A 20686-nucleotide genomic window follows, 5' to 3' on the forward strand; every position below is an offset into this window, starting at 1 on the left:
AACACATTTATCATTCCGTAATTAAAAGAAAGAGAGAGACAAAAAGAGGGACAGCGACTCAGAGATGGAGAGAGAAGATTATTATTCTCATTGGTGCGCCATCAATCTCGCACAGTCTTCGGTCTCCTTGGCACAGAGATCCTCCATCTATTAGTCACAGATTTCAAAGATGCTATCGCTGACTCAAAACATGAGGCAGGTCATGTCAATACAGCACAGCCGTCCTTTCAATTTTCTATAATCGAGTGCTTTCAGTTCATGTTGTTTAGAGTTTTCTACAAACCTTGAGAGGGAGCAATCAACACTAATTATCTGGAGGGTCTGTATTGTGGCTATTGTGGTGGATTGGGTCCACAGCAGTACTGGAACTGGCTTTTTCAAATTCTTTTTCATGCTGCAAAATTGAGGCTTTTGTCTCTCAGTAATCACAACATATGGTCTTTTAGTCCATGCTAGCAGCATATTTCTATAGACAGCAAAGTCAGTGTGTTGGTCCACGGCTCCTGAAATTTGTTTGTGGAATGAGTGGATGGATCCCTAACTACTTTGGTGATCTCCCGACTTTTCCTTTGGTGCCATCATGATCTAGATTTTTGAGATTTCAAGTAGGGCCGTCACGATCATGACTCCAAAATTAAGATTTGGTCGAAATTAGCTTTCGATTTTGATAATCAGTTTCACAGGCACTATCATCGATATACTTCAAAGATAACAAAGATATCCTTTATTGATTGAAAAGACAGTTTACTCGTGGGGGAAGAACTCGACTGAGGTGAACTGATAGCACTGCCAGAGATCCTGTATTGATTTATTTGGAGAGAGGTTTTCTCAGGTCACAGTTGAGAAACTAAACTTTGTAAGAAACTGATTTTCTCAGGAAGGTTTTATTATTATTTTTTATTTCATTATTTGAGCTTGTCAAACCTTAACCATCAAAAAAAACCACTAGGGTCAAGGCAAGCTGCTGCTGGAAAATGCCCATATCTTTTAAAATAATCTGGAAAATTGAAAACGTAACATGTTAAGGCAATCGAGAATAGAATCATGACCTTAAAATCAAAAGTGATATTGTAATAGCAAACATTAGCATGCTTACATGCTACACTAAAGTGGTAAACAAGAGAAATATTACACCAGCTTTACTTTGGCATTAGCATTGTCAGTACATTTCCATCCAGTTTGTGTGTGCAGATTTGATACTGGACTGTAATGCAGAACTTGTTGTATGGAGGAAACAAATAAAGTGCAATTAGACTTAGCAAATTAATTGCTGACTTCAGAGCTTCTGAACATTGTAACATAATGTTGACAGCCCTGACACCATTTCTGTCTGGTTTCATGTCTCCATTATTGACTAAATAAATGAATAAAGTTAAAGGAGTCATCACCTGGTTTTTCACATATCCAGTCCCTCTTGGATCGTTTTGGATCAATTCTTTAAACTTATTAGAAAAAAAAAAAAAAAAAAAAAATCAAACATAGAGCTTGTTCTGACACTTTTTCATACCGCGACTTTCTCACTCGAGATTATGCACGAGGTTTTGACCGGTCCGGATGTGCATTGTATTAATATGTAATGAGGCGCAAGTTGATTGGCCGCAGGAAGGACAGAGCCGGAATGGGGGGCGAGCCTGCATGCACACAGACTCCACAACATAAACGCCAGCTGTCATGGCGCACACACTAAATGACAAACCTTACGGAATTCAGGCATTTATGTACGAGCCGGAGTCGGAAACCGAACGGGAGAGTGAAGAGGCAGAGACGGTGGAAGAGACACGTTTACAGCAGGACGTCTCCGAATGGTAAATTATTTTTTTTTCCTTCTTACTTTTCACACTCGTGTTTTACATGTAAGACCTGAGTTTTAATGCTGGCGGTGACAATGTATGGCGTGAAAATGAAAGAGAAATAGGCAGATTCGGCGTGCTCACTCAGAAAGTCTGGCTGAGGACGACTGTGAGCTGATGCTTAATATGCAAGTAGCCTCCTGTGGTAACGTCACCACAGGAGCAGAGTCAAAATCTCGTGCTTTAGGAACGCGCACTACTGTGCGCTATTCCTGTTCGGAAAAAGAGCCAAAGCGAAAAAAATAAGCCACTTTCAGACTCCAGCTTTTCAGGCAAGTTTCAACAGAGGTCCAACACCAATATGCATGATTTAACGAGAGAAATTGCGATTTCCGGGTGATGACTCCTTTAAGTTTAGCCCAGTACTATTGGTAGATGCTACACTGAGAAAAACAGAAATGGTTGTCTTATCCAAAAGCCAACAAAATTCCACTTGAGTGTTTGTTGTTTTAATAATTGGAGTCGTGCAAAAGACAGAAACGGGGGCTGACAGGTGAAATTCACATCCTGGCCTTAAAAAAACAGTTCTGTTGTGTGCCTGTTGAAGCTCAAATCTATCAAAGTGCAAAGTAATGTGATTATAAAAACACTTTGATGTTTTTCTTTTTGACCTGAGAACAAAGCAGCTGTTTATTAATTTATTTCATCATGTTCCCCTCTTAAGTTTCACCTCTTCACTTCCTCTAAATGGAGACGCTCCTTGAATCTAATTTTGACGGACAGGTTGATTTCCTGGCATCTCAATCAGCAGCGATGAGATCCTCTAAATCCTGTGGCACCACTTATGTTATTGAGGTTGATAAAACAGGTGTGCTTTTGCATAAAAGCCTCCTTACTGCTGCTTTGAAGTAAATTTCATAGGCTCCCAATGCATGTAAACGGTAATACATTCGAATACCTGGCTGCCTCTGTGCAGCTTGGGTGTAAACATGAAGAAGGAAAAAAATCTGTACATGCTGGAGTCCTGAAACGGGGACTCAAGGGGATGTTTACTTGCTTTATTCATCCTCTATAGTTTGGCTTGTCAACAAACCGACTGAACCTGTACATGCACTTAAACCTCGACAGAATGAACGAAAGCGTGCACACACAGTACAACAGCAACAGGGGAAGGACTCACTGAATAATTGAGTCCACAGAGATTGAAGGACACCCTGAACCTCCACATGAAGCTATTTTCTGCGGCCATTTTAACTTAAAAGGTACACAAACAAAAGTACAAGGATTCGCTGTCACACAGACGTCCGTCCGTCCGTCTTTCCATCTCTGATTGTGAATACACACACAGGCACACATACATGATGCAGGGAACATGCATCAAAGGCTCTGACCCTTTTAGGACGAGACTCTTGACTTAAAAGGGAACATTGTGTTTCCCTCCCTCTGCGCGTCCTTTCATTTTCGGTTCAATATTCTTCGCTCATTTTTGCTCTTTATTATGGACCATCGATAATGGCTGTAACTCTCTTATGGATTACGTTGCAATGTTTATAGAATCAGTCTGGTTCCAGGGTAGAGATATATTTTGCTGCTATTTGATATGACCTTTATTTATCTAGAAAATTATATAAAGGGAATATTTTTAAATATTTGCACAAAGGTGCTGTCACATTTCCAAGTAGTGATATAACAAGACTGGAATTTTTAACTTCAATACCAATATTTGAATAACTTTGATACCACGAAATGAATGAGCACAGCTTTGGGGGAATACAATTTCAGATTTTTAAAGTAAGGTAGATAAACAAGGCTTGTGTACTGTTTGTTAATAACAAGAGCACCTAACTTTATTTACATTTATAGTAGGTGGAATTATACAGGCACTGCGGCAGGGCATCGACTTGCTTTCACAGAGGAGGGTGAAAAAACACAGCCAGTATTGGAGTATCAATACTGCAAAAAATGAGTATTGGTATTAGGGCTGGGTATCACCAGGTACCTTGCGATACGATACTATCACGATATTTTGCCCACGATAACGATAATATCACGATGCAGCGATTCTGCGATAATCGATATATTGCAAGGAATTTCATCCACGATACATCACGATATCTGTGTCACTGAAGAAATTCAGAATTTATTGACTGCACTGAAGCCATTTCACAGGAATTACAAAACATTGTCAATCAATTTCACATGAATGACAGCCAAGTAAACAAAGAGTATATTGCACAGTGTCTCTTCTTAACACACACACTGACTACAACTATCATTAAATATCTATATGTGTGGGTTTCAGAGCTACTTAAACCATTTTTTTTTATTTTATTTGGTTGTATACCTATGTTTGAATAAAGATAAAGCTGTCCTCCGAAGAGGGGTGGTGGTGGTGGGCCAAAAAAAATAAATACATTTTTTAAAAAAAATTTTGGCACCAGTGTATCGATAACGTACCTCAAGACGAAATATTGCGATATATCGTAGTATCGATATTTTGGCACACCCCTAATTGGTATGTATATTTTGAACACTCTGATATTTGCATATTAATGGTGCATATACTAAAACTGGCAGTTGAAGTACTTCCTGAATGACTTTTGTCCAAGTGAAATAAAGCAAAATTGTGACATATTGTCACTTTTCCAGACAGCATATATTGCTCTACCTAGGTAGGTGTACTTTACTGTTGTGATTCACTCTCAACTCTCTCATTAGCATCCTTTTTTGCCATGGCAGGCAGCTGTTTTCAACAACAAAAAACCCCACTAATATACCAACTAACAGACAAAGTTATGGGCTGGCTCGTGAAAATAGTAGAGCATTTAACAGCAGAGGAGACCAAAAGTGGAGCTAATGGGAGTGAGCATTGGGCTAACATTAATAAATTGGCCAGAAAATTAATGTTAATGCTGCTATCTGTCTGCTGGATGTGTAAAAATAACAACTGTTAGCTAACACGTTTGCTATATCCACTTTTAAAGAGATTTTTTTGTAGATGCATCCGTCTCTTCAAGCTCACTGAGACCTGGAATAAATACAAGAACAAATGTTGCTCTAAGAGTGTAGATATAGTGGCCTGTTGCATAACTAAAACAAATATAAAACCTTGCATGAAGGAGCAAAGAACAAATTACCATTTGTAGGGTAGGTGTATTCAAACTCTCAGCCAAAGGATTTTAGTAGAGCTTGTTACAAAAATAGTTTGATTGAACGTTATGAGACTGAGGTCTGACTATGTACGATCAATGCCTAAATGGGTTCAAAGCTTATAACTTCACTCTAATCCAATACCAGATCCATACCTAGTGAGAAACATCACTTCAAGTAGGGCTGGCTTCCAAGCAAGCTAAACAAAGCACAAACAGTTTGTGTAATCAGTCCGCCTCAAGATCCTTATAACATCACTGAGAGTGGAAATCAATTCAGGACACAAAAGAAATCTTGAGGTGGGTAAAATGTCGGTCTGTTTCTCTGATGACACTCCACACTCTCAATGACTATAATATGATGCACTTGGAGCTCACTGCGAGTGTCCTTCAATCATATGCTCACAATCTAACCTTTAGAAGAGTTAGAAGATTTTGTCTTCAAGTTTAAATATACATTTTGTACAATTGTATTGCCTGAAAAGACGATGGCTGCCATACTGTCACCATTCAGTGTCCACAGGATTTATCAGTGCAGGTGACAACAGTGTGAGCAGTGCTATAACCTGCCATTTCTAGGATTCCCAGGAAAAGTTTTTTGCAGCAGCGAATTTGTGCTTTTCTCCAGATGTCAAACTTCCCTTTTAAGTGCCTTTTAATGTGGCCTTAGCGTGTGGGCGTGCAGGTGCAGGTGCGCGTGTGGGCCAGTTTGTGTTTTTTTGTGGCTTTTCCATGCTTGACCTTCAATGATGTGAGTCACGTAGGTGCTGGGAGAGAGAAGCTGAAGGAAACATGAGAAAAGGTTATCTGATTGCAGTGGAGAAGGTCGCCTCTTGCACCAAGACGGCATAAAGACGGCCTCATGAGTTAATTCAGAAAATGAAATGGTATTTACTATGCTTAATCTCATTCTCTCAGCTGGATGAGAAACCTGTGTCCTGGCAACGGGTTAATATAATTAAAAATGATTTCTTTTTTTCCCCCTTACGTAACTGTCAAATGTGACCTTTTTTAAAACAGGTGACACCTGTTGAAAGTAGAGGGCACTGAGCAGTTTTACAGGAGGAGCAACAATGAAGGTTATCCCCATCTATCTTGTGCTTGTAAAATATACCCATAAGATATAAAATGAAATCTTGTATCTCCTTTTCCTGTTTGATAGTATTTTGTGAAAACCTAGTGTAGAATTGTGGAAATGGACAAACTAAAGTCTGATCTCAAACAAACGTTCTTCAGATCAAGATAGACATGATTTACCCATGTTCAATGTTATTCAAGCTCTTTACCACTTTAAATTTAATTGAAGCCTTAGTTGACTAGTAAAGCCACTAAAAGATTATCGCCTCAAATTCATCATCTAAATAGTATTTTGATTGTATTATCTAAAGTCTGACAGTGGTCAAACAATATAAAAAGAAATTAAACTGGTACTCTGCTTGAATTTGTTATTGTATTAAAACTGAGAGCCCAGGACATTGACTGTATCCATACAGTTGGAATGAAAACTGAAAATATAAAGAGAATTATATAGATATTAATAAAGAGTCAGGTTATTATTATGTCAGTTTGAGGGCTCGTCAGCCTCTTTTGCGCTGTTTTTACCACAGGGGGATGATACTTAAAATGGCTTCTTCTATGTATGTATGAAAGACGTTTGAGATAAGTTTAATTACACTGGCACTGGAAGGCACAGCAAGTAGTATCTGCATGTTAACCGTGTGCTGCTGCAGCCTGTATGTTAACCTGATGGTGTTCAATTCAGATTTGGCATGTGTCGCATAATTTAGAGCCTGTGGAGCAGCCCAAGGGCCAAAATAGTATGTTAGCAGATAACATTTCTGCAAACCAGTGATACATTTACATTTGTACATGTCATAGGCTATGTACTATATTGAGATTTCTGCAGGTGTTGTGTCACATTTACATTCCTGCATTTCAACATTTGTCAGCGACATCACTGGACATTGTTAAAGAGACCTTGAGACAATTTGTACCCCTGTTGGTGTTGACAAAAATCTGATATTGTCAACTGGAAGGAGGGACATCCTTAGCCCTTTGTTGTCACATGATTAACATAAATAGGTCTCAGTTTGCTTTTGACTTTTGGTTTTACACAAATTTTGGGTGTGTTTGAGCCATCCATCCACCCCACCCTCTTGCTTTTCATACTGGGTCACCTGACTTCCTCCTTTGTTCCCCTCATAATTAATTTGACCACTAGAGGACGCCATATAACAAGAAGCTGAAATATGGGTTGTAAAAAGCAGGGAGAGGTTTAGCATTTATGTAGTAAGTAGAGTAAAGTGTATAGCTTCCTGTCACAGACAAGCGATCCTAACCTAACCCAAAAAAAGAAGGAAAGAAAGGTCACTTAATGGTTTTGCAGAATCATCCAATGACGAGTGTGGACGTTTTTGTCTGCAGATACACTTTTGGACTAGGTATATAAATTAGGATCCTTCCCAATAAAAACCCAAGAGGAGTCAGCCATGAGAGCAATAAAAACCCTCCAGGTCTGCACAGAACAGAACAGATGATGCACAATATGCAACAAGGCAAGAGACGCCATCACCTTATATGGGAATATGTAAGAGGAACAGGTGGAGCTGGGTGCTGGAGGTAGATATCAATCATCAGAGCCAGGATGGAGCATGTAGCAGGTGGAACAAAGCACAAACAGCAGCTGCAGTGTTATATAAGCATGACACCGCCTTACTGTCTCCATCAGATCTGGTTGGTGACTTGACTGAATATGATTTTGAGAGTCAGCCGATATTGATTAGCTGACAAGGCACTAACGACAAGATTTTGTTTGTGCTTCCCACGGCAGCACATTTGTCTTTCCTCTTGAACCTTTGGATAGCGGTTATGGCCACTCATCACTTTCCTCGCTTTCCCTTATTAGATTCCAGATACTGTTTCCGCTCTGATCTAATTCCTCCTCTTTTGCCTTCTCCTCCTCCGCTTGTTTTTCCCTCAGAATCAATCTATACAGAAATTTAGTGTTTGAAGAGAGACTCAGCATCTAAATGAATTATGAGCGGAATGCGTTTGATAGACTATTCCTAAAGCCGAGAAAAAAGATCACCTGTTCAAAGACACTGAAAGAAAACTTGAGGTATCAAAATATGTTTAAGGGCATGCTGCTTGTTTGAGATAAACCAAAAAGGTGTGCCTCAAAGTAAAGTGACTTCTACTACCTCTGCTACTGCTTCTGATAGTAGTATTATCACTGTGTAAGATGTATTATTCAAGGGTGTAAAGGTTTGGTTTAGATACAAAAAAATCCAATACACACTCTCACACTAACCCTTCTCTTTTCCTTTTTGATTTATAAACTGCTAAGTCTTCACTGTTTTATTTGAAGGTCTAAAGTGCAATACTACATTAATAATGTTCCAAGTGTCTAACATTATCCAAAATCCTTGTTGTAATGATTAAACCCAGAGAAATCCTAATTCTTTTCAAGGTAATGTTTAGTACAGTCTGAGTGTTAAGAGATTAATGATTGACCGTTTGTCCAAACTCAAATCATTGATAATTTAAATATTGAACAGAGCCTAGCGTCTGAAAAATGATGCCAAATGGTAAGCAAATTCCTTTTAGGCAAGTCTTGCTGCAGCCATCTTGGCAACGCTTGTGGCTCTAAGATTAGTTCACACTGTTTTAAATATGAAACATGCAGCCGTGTCAGTGCAACAACACGATTGGCTAATAGTATTTCCCAGTTTTGCTGTCATAAAGCAGACAAAGCATTGCATTTAGGGGAAAGGGGCGGGCAACAGCGACTCAACTGGTTTCAAAAAGAGCTCTGATTCTACATGGTATGAAGTCTCTCTTTATGGTCTCAAACTCTATTTTCAAGACTTCTAAAATACATCATGATGTTCATTATGTAAATTATGGAGTAAAATAGAGATGAGAGCAGGGTATGCCTTGGCGAGGGCCTAGCACAAGTCGCTACCATGGTGTCCTTGGGTTCTAAGACAGATTCAGTCAGTACCTTCCCTTGCTTCACCCTCTTGTCCAAGTACGGTCACTTCTGCCTCGAAAAAACCAAGATGGCAACGTCGATAATGCCAAAATTGAGGCTGCAAAACCCAAATACATGTCAATGCTACACCTACTAGTAGGGCTTTTCCTTCTCGCGCTACTCCTGCTAGACTTCTGGCAGATAAATGGACACTACTGCTGTCTCTACTAGGACGAGTACTGCTTCATCAGTACAGACATGAGTAAATCATTTGTCTCAGAGTAAGACAAAGAAACACACAGGTGTCGATTGTACCCCGAGCCAGATGCTCAGTGAAGCACAGCTGACAGTTTGCGTCGTTTTTCATTCGGTGTTGCTTCCTTTTCTCACAAACAGACTTCAAGTAAACAGGCATCTATGCAAATCATTTCCTTTTCTTTTTCAAAGGTCTCTCATTTTGATTCTTTGGGATGAACAAGACAAAAGCCTGTTTATGAAATTAGCTCCACACACGCACACACACAAAAGTAATCTTTAAAATGCCAGCCGTATCCGTAGGTAGTGCACAGTTTTGTTTATTACACATGCGACAGAAGTTCATCGCCACCCCAAAGCGGTGGCTGAACGGTCGTGTTTACCGTTACTTCGGCCCGTCACACACAAGGTGCATCACCGTGAGGCGGCCTCTGGGACAGGACAACAGCAATGCATTCTGGGTGAATGTGTTTATTCCGGCACAGGGTAGCGGTGGCTTGGATGTGACGCTTCTGAGAAAATAGCATATTTAAATATCATTCATGATGATTAAGTACTACAAGGAGCGGCACAGAAATGGACATATGAGTCAGAGATATCAAACACTCCTCATGTTTATCTTTTTCCTTCCTCTTCAGGGATTGAAAATGTAGTCCAGCGACCAATTTCCCAAGGTCCGGGAGATATAAATATTTCACTTATAAATATTTATACCAACTATGCAGCATCGGGTTTGCCTGAAGAAATGCATTAGTCAGTGATCTGTGCTTAAGTTTGAGATCCCCTTCACCGCAAAACAAAATATAATAAAGTGTATTTTTGAGCGCACTGTATTCTATGTGATCAGCGATGAAGTAGAGTCTAGTCTATTATGAGTGAGTTGTAATGTTGAAAAATCCAGGACAGGCTGGACTGACATTTTTGTTTAGTTGAGGAAGAAAACCAGCAAACAGAAGAGAGTGAGTCACCCCCTCGCTCCAGGAAAAAGTGCCACTTTCTGCAAAATGTATTTAAAGCATCACAGGGAAAAGTACTCAGGACGAAAACGTTGACAGGCTGAAAACCTTTGATTACATTCAATGACAAGTCACATTCCAATAGTGAGTAGCCTGTCACCGAGGGTTTTAATGTAAAACACCTGTGTGGGTAGTGTTGAAGCTCACTCACCGTAGTCCTACCCTGAAGGTCGAGTCATATTGGCATTTAACATGACAAAACAGAAAGGGGCTCTAGGAGCTTCTACGGCTGTGTCTAACATGTCAGGCGTTGACTGTGGTGCCCACAGTTTTTCCCTTTAAAGGCCAAAACTGAAACATAATGGTGGGCCAAATGGCCACCACAATGATATTGTATTGTTCAGAAGCAAAATGGTACCAGGATCCCAAGTCCTCTGAACTAATGACTATGCAAAATAATTAATAGTTGGGAATCTCCCATATTTGAAGAGCATTTTTACACCACAAAAAAAGAAACCTTACAACGGGCCAATTTTGACCTGAAAGGGAAATTAAAAAAACATTTCTTTAAATATCATAGTTATTCAATTGGACCTAATTGGAACTACTTTTATACTTTAGTGTTTGGCCAGACTTGGAGAAAAAATAATAAGCCAAGATGGCTATTATTTGTTGTCCTGTCTTATAGAGGAGCCTTGTGTTAAAGCCTTTTCTCTTAATAAAGCCATCCATATATCTGTGGATAATTATATGTTTGGTCTATAAAATTTTAATACGCAAAGTAACAGTCAATTATTTTTAGTCAATTATATGTGGAGGGAGAAATGGACTCTGAGGTTTAGAATGCAAACATGAACTCCTTGTACAATACTTGGGTATATAGTTACAGTCGCTCCCCGACATACATCCGTGCCTTATTAAAAAAGTTTTCTGCTTTCTCTTCGGTTTTTATTTGTTCCTGACCTGACCCCTCTTCAGGTAATGAACTGCAGATCTAGCTGTAAACAAGGGATGAGTCATGTTAATCATTGATAGTTCTGCAGGGAAACGTCTTCATTGAGAGTTTTCATACTGAAACTCTCAGGCAAGAGCAACATTTCTGGCTCAGCTAGTGAAAAGATTTCAAGATGTTGTTTTTACACAGTTATAAAGACGCCATATCCGCCCTCTTGGGAGGCATTTTTTGGTGCATGGACGTGGAAAATGTGGCAGAGCGACGTCTGTAATTGGTGAGGTGCGATCCCTTCCCGTGCAAAAATGATGAGGCTGGATAAGGAGGACTCTTATTTGTTCTGACGCCCGTTCGAGTCGGGCTAATTAATTTCTGTCTGACGTGCTTCACTGTCAACATCCTTCAGCTTTAATAATGGATTTCATATTATCAGATTCTGAGTGGTATTTGCATTTCCAAACGCAGCAGGGCCACATTTGTTGATTTTCACCAACCAAGTAAATTTGCTGACATCCAGTGTGTGCAGAAGAAAAATGGCATCGTACATTTAATATGGCAAAGTATATTGTAAGGTAAGACACAGAATGATTTTTTTTAAGTGAAATGATGTTATTTTGCATGTTTTTCACTCTGAATATGGAGAATTTCCATCTACACCCTCACCTTCACCATGATAATGAATCAGATTCACAACACACACGAGAAATGATAAATTTTTGATCCTGTGAGGGTTGCCTTGCACTTCCTGTACCTATCGCCTGCTGTGTGAAACTTAGTCGGGGACAGGAGGGAAATAGTTTATCACATTGTGAATATTTTAAGCCCTAAAATAAAATATTTATACCCTAAATAATGAACTTGCAACTCCCAGACTCTGACTTTCTGTGTTGGATTTTTCCCAGCTGAGAATATACAACACAAGTCGTCCCTGATTATCTCACCTACAGGTCTTCATTGTTTTTTGTCAGTGGCCGTGAGTAATGGACTCCCTCCTTAACACCCTCGTTTTCTGACTTTGAAATGGATCCCCAGGGGAATAATGCGAGCCTCCGTAGTTAATTTCAGTCAGATATCTCCCGACACTCGGCTTCATTGTTTTGCATAATTCCCATGAATAATGGACCTGCTTCAGTGCCTTGTCTTGTAGGTGTAGTCCCCAAAAGAGCCCAGTGGAAGCAGAAAATCCCATTCGGGCAGTGTCGTGAGAGTTCATCTGCGCCAGGCGTAACATGTAACACTTTGCGGTCTGAATTATGGGCTCGTCACCGTCCGTGTGTGTCTCCCTATCATTATTCTCCAAAGGTCACCAAGGCCGATGGTAACAATGGGGATTCTGGTGACAGATGTATTAGGAAGGCCACGTCTCGTCTGTCTGTTTACAGAAAAGGTCAGAAAAGTCATAAAGTGAGTGAAGCTGTGTATGAAGTAGCGAATTTGTGCACTTGTACTTCACTTACTCTACTTCAAACGTGTATACACTGTGAATGATAGACACAGGGGTGCTAAGCCTGTGATGTATCTTCTGTTGGGTCACCTTCCAGACTTTTATCCAAAAACAAATATGAGAGAAGTTATAAAAGAAACTGTCCTCTGGAGAAAATCCTCCTATAGATGCACATATTTTCCCTTAAACCCCCACAAGCTCTTCTGCAAACAGGATCGCTCAGACAGCCTCACAGAAAAAGTCTGTGGAATATTTTCTTTTCCTTCATTTCATATCAACAATGGAGTTGTGAATATCTTCGAAAGAGATCCCACAGGTCTGACCTTATCACTGAAGCATCAGTGGGCATTCATTACATTCTAAAGAGGACTTCCAACCGAGGCTCTGACCTTCTGCATGCCCCGTTGGAGGTCCTCAGCTTCTAAGAGAAGTGGAGCTGTGAATAGCTTGTCATGTTTCTCTACTGTATGTCTCCAGGGTATAAAAATGTGTTTAATCTCAGGGCTGTTTCATATCTATTATGAATTACTCACCTTTAATTGTATTTCAGGTTGTATCTTTTTATTTTCTAATAATGTATAAATAAGGTCTTGAGGTCTAAATGTTGCATATTGTCAGCAATTAAATGCAGTGTCTCCGTATAGTAACCAGAAGAACATAGCCAGGAAAAATAAGCATTTGTTGTAGATGATATTCACTTCAATCCAAGTATGTTCATGTTATGCAGCACAAAGAAAAATGTTCAGCATTGATATTTAGCGTGTAGGCGATGACCTCATCAGTCTCACTCCCTGTCCTCTCTTCGGTGTGTGGGGGGAGGGACGGTCAGTGAATCTAGGCTTGGATTTGTCATTTATCATCCTCACTCGCCACCCTGTCACTCCCCTCAAGGTAGTGAGGACAGGCGGTGGGAAGTTACAATGACAACTGCACCTCACAGGGGAACGTGGACTCAGAGCCTCCTGGTGGATGCTCAGGTGGACGTGGGGCTGTCCACCACTGCATTAACACCTGCCGTATCTCAAGAGAAAGAGAAACGCGGACACACCCAGAGCTATGCATAATGCAGCGTAACTTCCGAGTCATGGCCAAATAACACAACCAACAAAGGACCATAATAACGCAATTTGACAACATCACAGGCATCCAGCTTTTGGAGACAGCGCCAACTCCGTTTTCATATATCTTCAGTAGGCGCAGCTACAGTCGAGGTTTTAGGAACAACCACAGCCACAACACTGGCATGTTCATCACAAAAGTCTCATCTTTGTGTTACAGCAACAGCAGCGTGCTATTTGGAGCGTTCTCTAAGATCTGGGTGATTGAAGACAGCCGTGCAGCTGGCTGTCAGCACAACCCACACCTAAAAAATGCAACTAATTAAAGGCTCAAAGATAGTAAAGATCAATGAGTGACAGTCCCTTTTCAGCTATATTTTGCCGGGTTATTTTTAGACATTATTTGGACATTCTACAGAGGAACGTGCAGGATCCCAGTCATGGTCGATTTAACATTCGGGCCACAACTTCTCCGAGATGGGTGGTTAATAAGTTGCTACTCAACTGCAGTATAACATAGAAAAGAACCTCCAGGCAAACAAAGCTCTACACAGCACTTGAGGAATGTTTTTTCCTTCCGGAAATTGCTTTATTCACCATCTACCATGGTTGGTGAATGAGGAAAATGTACTCAACTTTGACACTTTGGTGAAAGAAAGTGTCTTCAAATACACTTTTTTCAAGGATTCAATGTTTGTACACGTATTATTATCTCAATGATAATATTTCATCGACTAACTAGTGAAATAATAAGACTTAGCTTACCTTTTAAAGGAGGAAATTCTGCTTCAACTTTCTTATCGGAAATGCTAAAAGTTCTCACAATTAGAAGGTGGGTCATTGCTGAGGTGACGAAAAAAGAAAACATGTGCTGAAGTAAACATTTCGAGATGGTGTGCGTTCATTTCCATATCAAACACACAGTGCGTATTTTAGTGTTTCCAGCTTGCGTTGCGCTGCTTCGGTGTTCTTCTTTGATGTGGACGTGTTTGTGTTCAAACGCACACATTATCAGCTCCTCTAGAAGGACCAGGCAGAGGGCTGCTCGGCTCACAAACACACTCCATCCAGCGTATCTCTTTCTTTCTCTACGCTGCTTAAAAAAAAACACAAAAAACAGGGTGTCAGATCAGTATATTGACTCTACTTTTCTCTCCCCAGGAGTACCAGATCGATATTATCTTCGCCCAGACCTGGGTGGACACCCGTCTGCGGTATAACAGCAGCAGCAGCATGCCGACTCTAACCCTCAACAGGTATACTGGATTTACTGAGGATGCACTACAAATACACAGACCGCAGCAGCTTTGATACTCATATATTGATAATTGCAGTATGTTATGTCTGTGTTTTTTAATGAACTGTAACTCCAACATCCTGCTGCGAGTCGTTCCCTCTTTCCTGGGTAGCCTCCATTGTGCTTCAGTATTTTCATACTGTGAATATCTCATTTGAGAACAATATCCTCCTATCTCCCGGGAAGAGGCCTGTAATTAATGGAACAAATTGATTGATGTGCTTTGTTTTCCCCGTGTCGCCCGGCAGTTTTATTATCCTCTTATTGGGTAGTGGATCTGCCTCTTGCGTTTGTGAGAAATCTGAAGGAATTCAGCAGCAACCATTTTTTTTCACCTTCTGCCTCCTTCTCTCTCTCTCTCTCTCCGTCTCTTTGTCTCTCATTCAATCAGCAATATGGTTGGTCTGATCTGGCTGCCCGACACCATCTTTAGGAACTCCAAGAACGCCGACTCTCACTGGATCACGACGCCCAATCAGCTGCTCCGGATCAGGGACAATGGAACAGTACTTTACACGCTGAGGTAAAAAGCACGCAGAACACACGAAAACACACAGTTCAGCGGGATGGAAGGAACAGTATGCTGTGTGGCGCTCCAACAAAGAAGCACACAAAAACTGGATCAATGGCAGGGTAGCTCCATGGCACCTAAAGTATTGACAGTAGGAAAACTTAAATCCCAAGCCCTTCTCTGTTTTTGACCCCCATTGCCAACTTGGTGGTGACTCAGCCCAACTCACTGGAATCAATATGAAAGACTTAAGACTAAAGGAGCAAGCTGTAAGACATGGACAGAATATTACTTGAAAACAAACACAAAAAAAAGGACATTATTTAAAGAATGTGAAAAACAACAGAATGAATCTCATTTCTATGACGTCTACGTATTGTGTTGCAGAGATATCTACTGAAGTTAGCATGCTAACCAGTTTATCTCAGGCCCATCCTTTTCTCATAACACCTACTCGCACCACACCTCAAGGGGTGATAGTCAGATGTAAGCTGTAAAAGTGCCATAGTTTACCACCACACGAAATAAACTCACAAGTTGTCAAGAAAGGAAACTATTTATCCTACAAAAAGAAAAATACAACTGTACACCAATCAATCACGTTTCTCTCTTTTACTGAACACAGGCAAGCTGAATTTCCTTGTAAAACATTCAAAAATGACATGAACTGAATAAAACCAAAACCCAAAATGTGGCTCATGTGGACGAGTGGAGTGCTTAAGATGCATACCAACTAATGCAGCTTCCCTTGTTGGATCAAGCGGAGGCCCTCATGTCCATTTCAAGAACTATGTGTGTTGTGCTGGCTTATTGTAGCTTCTACTTAAGTATAATTGATTTGAGTTTTATTCCCCTGCATGTTGTTCAGTATGAATTTTCAATATCTGAACCTCTGACACAGGGTAATAGAACCTTCTTCTTCAACATGTCAGGGTTTTTTTTTTTATTTTCTTCTGCTCTGACAAACACAACGTTTTTTTCGTGTGTGTGTGTCCTTACATCAATATAACCCTCACTGCGTCCGTGTCCACTCAGGATTGGAGTGGACAGCTTCTTTTTAAATTTGAGTGGCATCTGAGTTTATGGACCCTCAAGCTTTGACATGAGCCTGTTCTGTGTTGAGGATCCAATTTCACCTGCGTATCCAGGATTTGGAACTAGACCTTGGTCAAACAGCAAATACCACCATGAGTGTTTGTTTTGAACCCCTTTGGAGGGGCTGACTCACAGCTCGCGGCAGCACCAGGGTGGCTCAGACCCTGTCATGAGGAGTCCGATCGATCCAATGAAGGCATGCCAGAGTGAAAGAATAAGATATCATTTTTTTTCTGATCTGTGCGAGCGCTTTGCTTTGTATCACAATGGTTATCTTCTCTCCATTTTGATTGCAGTCAGAGCCCCCCTAACTCTTTTTTGCCAGCAAAAATCCTCCAAATGATGCAAAACACGTCATCTGGACGAATTTCGAGGGCTGTCGCATCAACCTGTTTGTCCCAATATAGTTCGCTGTCTTTCTGTTCATATAACACAGTTTTTAAAAAATATCCGTGCCTTTTTGCTACATAGACAGCCCAGTTATATTCAGCTACCATCTTACCAGCGCTGAAGTAATTCTTCAATGATTCCTTCCAGAGGGAAGCAAAGCGGCTCAGCTTCTAGAAATTCCTCTTCGCAACCGCAAACCTCCCACAAAAAATGTTTGGCGTTTAATAGCTAATTTCACTTCTGCTAATGCGTGTCTCTGTGATGAATTTGAAAATTATTGTTTCATTAAAAGGATATTAAGTCTTTAAAGAGGCGTATGTTTGGGGGCGTGTTTGCATCGAATGATACATTTCTCACGCTCGCATCTCCGCCCGCTCTCCCCTCACCTCTGCTCGACACCCTCGCCCAAATTTGGATTTCCTGTCTCCTCAACGAGGACGGCTGCGAAGCGCGTATGCAAATCGGGAGCGCACATCATCTGCACTTGTTCACCTACGAGCGAGGCGAGAGAGGCAGCCCTCTTCCTGCTTTGAATGAGGCTCCTCTTTTGTGCTCGAAGTCAGTCAATTAATGAGAAACTGTGGCGAGGACAAAGACACAACAACACAGAACAAGTGGGGGGGAAAAAAAAGGCCCATTTTCGCGATGGTGTCATTTTTGCAGCCATTATCATATCCGCTGAAAATTAATTTCAGGATGATGTATCGAAACAACGCGCGGAGAATATTAACCGAGTCGGATTCAGTTTTCTATTTTTCCACGTTGAGCTAATCCCCCTGTGTCTCTGTGACCAGCGTAGCTTCCCAAACATCTGGTGTATTGACCTGTCCAGTGATCAGAGCTAAGTGCTCTTGTTTTTAGAAGCGTACATGCCTTTGGGCCCTGACCTATAAGTTCATGCCGTCTTGATAGAAAAACATGTCCGGTTACCGCTGATTAAACAATTCTGTCATTTTGAGGGATTTCACACATCAACCGAGCAACCGAGTGTGATCCTGCACCATCTGGTCTGGAGCCAGTGCTTCGTGTACTGTAGTGCAAAAACTGAATGATGCGATATAAGCAGTGATGAATACCGCGCACTCACACTATGAGATTGATGGAGCGAGAAATGAAGGATCTGAAGCGTTTTTTAGTGCCGCGAACGTCTTTGTCTTAGCGTGTCTGCCTCTCCCTCTGCAGGATGACCATCAACGCAGAGTGCCAGCTGCAGCTCCATAATTTCCCAATGGACGAACACTCCTGTCCTCTCGTCTTCTCCAGCTGTGAGTATCGGCACACGTGCACACAGACAGACAGATATTTACATGCATAGCAGTGCCTTTAAGTGAGATGCATTCCAAGCAGACGTCTGGCGTCATGAATGCAACAAAACAGATCCGAATGGCTTCAACATAATGATCACTTTTGACAGAGATAAAGGCAGAAAAGGATGTTCTTTGGTTTTGCACCAAGAGGTGATCTGAGCAGGTGGAAATGAAAGCACGGTGTTCTGCCAAACACCAAATTGTGCAAACTGATGAGCACAAAATCACCTCAACTGAAGCTCAGCCCTCAGTCGCAAAGAGTTCTTTGTATCCTAGGAGACGTTTGAAAGGCTGTTAGGATACTCGCGATTGTGGCGTGTCCCTATCCGCGGGAGTAATTGGAATAAATGATCAGCGGATTGAACTGCCTATAAAGGGGGGATATGTACTAAGATGCTGCAAACTAAGACTGAGGGCATGCTTTTATGTCACTGACATTTTTAGATTTAGCTGGGTATTTACTTCCGGGAATCCAGAGGTGAATCATCCCAGCTGACCTGGGGCCAGATGCATATAACTCTATCTTGAATCCAACTAAAACTGTGTACGCACAAAGACTGGGGTATTTATTTATTTAATTTATACAGGTTAGAGTTCTGTAAATGTGCTCGTTTAGACATTCTGGGTAATTTACAGGGGAAATTCAAAAATTCATCCTATACAATAACCACATGCTTATTTTTCAACTATAAGAAACCATAAGAATTATAGAAGGTCAAAGAAGAAAAATAGCTGATGGGCTGAGGGTTTCCAACAATATCAGAACACTACGCGATCGCGATACGCACAGCTATGGCTATTTATATCAGCCGCACATGTACCTGTCAACTATCGCAAATATTCACAGCACATTCTTTCTTCATTAACAGCATTTTTTGTGTGGGAAAAGGCATACACATGCAAAAGAAAAGATTAAGTAGTGTGGGATCATGAGAGTTGCTGTCCTCAGTGTTGAACAACCAGTTTTATTCACTTTAGTCTCATCCGCCGACTTACTTCCTCACTCTCTGACAATCGGAAGTTTATGTCATAAGCACCCAAATGAAACACGCCTTAAAATATACAACAAAGGTTGAGTCAGTTGTAGACATTTTAATGCAGAAATGTTACATATTATATCTTGATAGAGAAGTTTAAGAGAAACCTTTTTTGAAACTCCAAGCATGTGTTCATCTCACAGGAACAAGATCAATGATTGGAGAAGTTATTAAAAAATCAGTGGGAGATTTTTCTCGTTAAACACATTTGACTTGATTATTTCTGCAAACATAGCACTATTAGTTGCTTCCTTAATCATATTACACTGGACTGAGCTTCTATGAGCCATTAACAGTGAGGGTAAGTAGGCAGGAGGGACCTGCAGGAAACAGAAAGCCGAATCATTTAAGAATTACACACTGCTGGCTCCTCGTGCCGAGGCGCTCCAATAAAGTAACTTGTAACGTGTCGTTTAATTAGTGTTCCTCTCTCTTTCTCACCCTCCATAGTCAATAGTCCCTTACCCTCCATGTGTCCGATAAAACAGTGCTACAGATTTACACCTGCAGACATTTAATCTAGGACGACGTTTTAGTCTGCTGTAATCAGCTGCAGCAGATATAATGTATTCATTCCCTTTCCCCCTTCACATATTTTCTACAAAACACATCACATGAGACCAAACAGCTGTAACACTCGTCTTCCATTTTTCTGGAGCTAAACTCTGCTGTGGCGCTTTAGGAAAAAAGGACAAACACATTTTTGGCTGCTTGGCCCAGGAGCTCAGGGCTTTAATGAATAAATATTATGTATCGATAGTTTTGAAGATGTATTGAGATCTTTTTCAGGTTTAAAATGCTTTAAAGGGATGTTATTTTGATAGTATTGCTTTTTAGAGCATGTATGTATGTTTGCATCATTCAAATATGGACAAGGATTTACATTCAAACAAGGCCTGAGTGCACTTGAAATAGCTGAAGCTGAAACATTGTTTGTTTTGCCAATACATATAATAGATCAGTTGTTTTTTCAGCATCTAAATCTAACAGAATTTCTTGTAACAACATCTTCTGTTAGATGGAAGAGAGCGGTCAGATTATAGCTCTGCCTCCCAGTGGCTCATCAGATTCAGATGAGGAATCAAATGGGGAAAGATGGAGAGGATGAACTTAATGCATTGGGCCACAGTGGGGACCGCAGCAGCAGTAAAGCCACTCCTGACTCTAATGATGAGGCTTAGCTGAGAGTGTTTCCATGATTCATGGCCACACAGGCTGTTTAGTTCTAATGGTTTTTAGGTGAGTGAGTGAGAAAATGTATTTTTACAGCACCTTTCTGGATTAGACGTCACCAAGTGCTTTATAATGAGGGCGTGAAATACAGACATAAAAGAGAAATAATGAATAAAATAGAGATGAGAATGAATAATAAGTAAAACCAAAGAAAGGCCAAAGTGTCCACAGACTTTAAAAACAGTGATGGGGCTGCAGTGGGTCTTTAATGTTGGGAGGTGCCAGGAGTGGTCTCACAG

General features: G+C 40.7%; 1 protein-coding gene across 3 annotated transcripts in view; it reads left to right on the forward strand.

Moving 5' to 3' along the window:
• Nucleotides 1-20686, forward strand: part of LOC115577135 (gamma-aminobutyric acid receptor subunit gamma-3-like) — a 94298-nt gene that overhangs the window by 40392 nt on the left and 33220 nt on the right. For all 3 annotated transcript variants that reach the window (XM_030409966.1, XM_030409965.1, XM_030409967.1), the window contains 3 exons: nt 14739-14833; nt 15266-15397; nt 18053-18135. In XM_030409966.1, coding sequence (XP_030265826.1) covers nt 14739-14833; nt 15266-15397; nt 18053-18135 — 310 coding nt within the window. The remainder of the gene's footprint in view (nt 1-14738; nt 14834-15265; nt 15398-18052; nt 18136-20686) is intronic.

Source organism: Sparus aurata, chromosome 24 (genome assembly GCF_900880675.1).
Source record: "Sparus aurata chromosome 24, fSpaAur1.1, whole genome shotgun sequence".
In the NCBI taxonomy this organism is placed as follows: domain Eukaryota; kingdom Metazoa; phylum Chordata; class Actinopteri; order Spariformes; family Sparidae; genus Sparus; species Sparus aurata.